The sequence below is a fragment of the Condylura cristata genome, unplaced genomic scaffold (genome assembly GCF_000260355.1).
Source record: "Condylura cristata isolate star-nosed mole 26May11 unplaced genomic scaffold, ConCri1.0 scaffold00024, whole genome shotgun sequence".
Taxonomy (NCBI): domain Eukaryota; kingdom Metazoa; phylum Chordata; class Mammalia; order Eulipotyphla; family Talpidae; genus Condylura; species Condylura cristata.
In genome coordinates, this window is record NW_004567125.1 from 16,533,260 (window position 1) to 16,535,049 (window position 1,790).

The 1,790-nt window shown below is 40.0% G+C and overlaps 1 protein-coding gene across 1 annotated transcript in view; it reads left to right on the forward strand.

The window, feature by feature from the left end:
- Window positions 1-1,345: 1,345 nt before the first annotated feature.
- Window positions 1,346-1,790, forward strand: part of LOC101624659 (dimethylaniline monooxygenase [N-oxide-forming] 3) — a 14,263-nt gene continuing 13,818 nt past the window's right edge. Inside the window, exon 1 of the mRNA XM_004688474.2 lies at window positions 1,346-1,484. Coding sequence (XP_004688531.1) covers window positions 1,353-1,484 — 132 coding nt within the window. The 5' untranslated portion in view covers window positions 1,346-1,352. The remainder of the gene's footprint in view (window positions 1,485-1,790) is intronic.

A 1,790-nucleotide genomic window follows, 5' to 3' on the forward strand; every position in this document is an offset into this window, starting at 1 on the left:
CCTCTGCCTAAATTAGCTCTTCAAATCAAAGGGCTGCTTAGAATCCTGAACAGTGTTTCCCCTTTACCAAATTAATTAAGTTTGTCAGAACTAGCCTCCTTTAGTTAATGAAAATGTTGGAAATTATCTATGTCTTTTTTTATAAGAAAAAGGAATTATGTGTGTTGTCAGCTCCTGTAACTAATCTACACAAACCAAGGCCCAAATCTCCAAAGCAAGGACCAGTCACTCTGGAAATGTGATACTAGTCTCCCAGGCCCAGACCCCACTTTTGACTTTGAATGACCTCCTTTATACTCCTTAATAAATTTCTTTTATGCTGAACTTGCTGTCTGCGTCACAGCAGTCATTTCAGTTGACAGTACCTTGGAAACGTGACCAGGAAATAAGAGCCACTTTAGGATGTCCTGCTCTGCCTCCTGGGGTGCCCCACCCTCTGGGCTTAATTGTTTTCCTAATGTCCTCTCCACTCTGACCCACTATAGGGAATATGAAGGAAAAGTCATCAGAGTTTAGAAAAGAGGGGGAAATGAACAACCTCAACAGAGTTTAGAAAAAGAGGGTCTGGGCCCCGGGAGTTTCTGAAGATACAAGAGTGTTTTGCAGAAAGCTGCAGTAAGTATGAGGGACCCAGTGGAGACAGGGCTTGTGAATGTGACTGCTACAGAGGGAATAGGCTCCTGCAAAGGGTGGAAAGGGATGTGTGGCTTTTTTCATCTCCAGAAGAGAGAAAACAGCTTCAGAAGCCAAGGCAGGAGTGCCTGTGCCCTTTCCATCCCTCCAGGACTAAGGGGTACAGGCAGGGCACTTCTTCCCGAATAGGCTATCCACAAAATTCTCTTGGTACTATACTTCCTACAGTATTTAAAGGTTGAAAAAGCTAAATGTGGCCCTCTGTGGTGGAACAACGGGTTAGAATGCAGCACACTGCAAGCTAGTTATTTATATACATATATTAGAATAACGATGACATATATATGTAAGATATATATAGCCTTTGACTTTTTGTCATTAGTATGTGTATGTGTGTGTATATATATACATATATTTATTTATTTATTTATTTATTTGTGTATATATATATATTTATTTATATGCTGTACCATCAGTCTCTCAATTTTGGAGAGTTGACTAAGAACAAAGTGCTTCTTTCTTCAAAGGGAAAAACTCTCTTTATAAATTAGAGAAAAGCAAAATGTGTTTAAATTACTTTAAAATATTCTATTTTGAATATTGATTTTGTTTTTTTAGTACAAATCAAAAGCTTCTTATTAAGTCAAGGAGGCATATAAAGGAGAAAAGGCTTCAGCAATACTGTTGCTGAAATATCTCTGGGCCATTGCACAGGTGACATGGGGAAGAGAGTGGCCATCATCGGGGCTGGTGTCAGCGGCTTGGCCTCCCTCAGAAGTTGTCTGGAAGAGGGGCTGGAGCCCATTTGCTTTGAGAGGAGTGAAGATGTTGGGGGCTTATGGAAATTCTCGGTGAGTGGGATATTATTGCAATAGGCAGGAAGTGAGGTGGGAAGCATGTGAGAACACATTGCATACACCCAGGCCTTCAAACTAGCTGGCAGTTATCATCTCTCTTTGGTTTGGAATCTATGAAGCATAGTAAGAGCAGTTTGGAAAGTGAGTTCCAGACTTCCTGCCTTGCCACTAGCCTGCCAACTCCAACCCCAGCCACACTCAGCTGCCCTAAAAATATTACTAATTATTGGTGTGGTCAAAATTTTTGAAAAATACTATTTCATTATGTATATATATATAAAATGAAATATATATAGTATA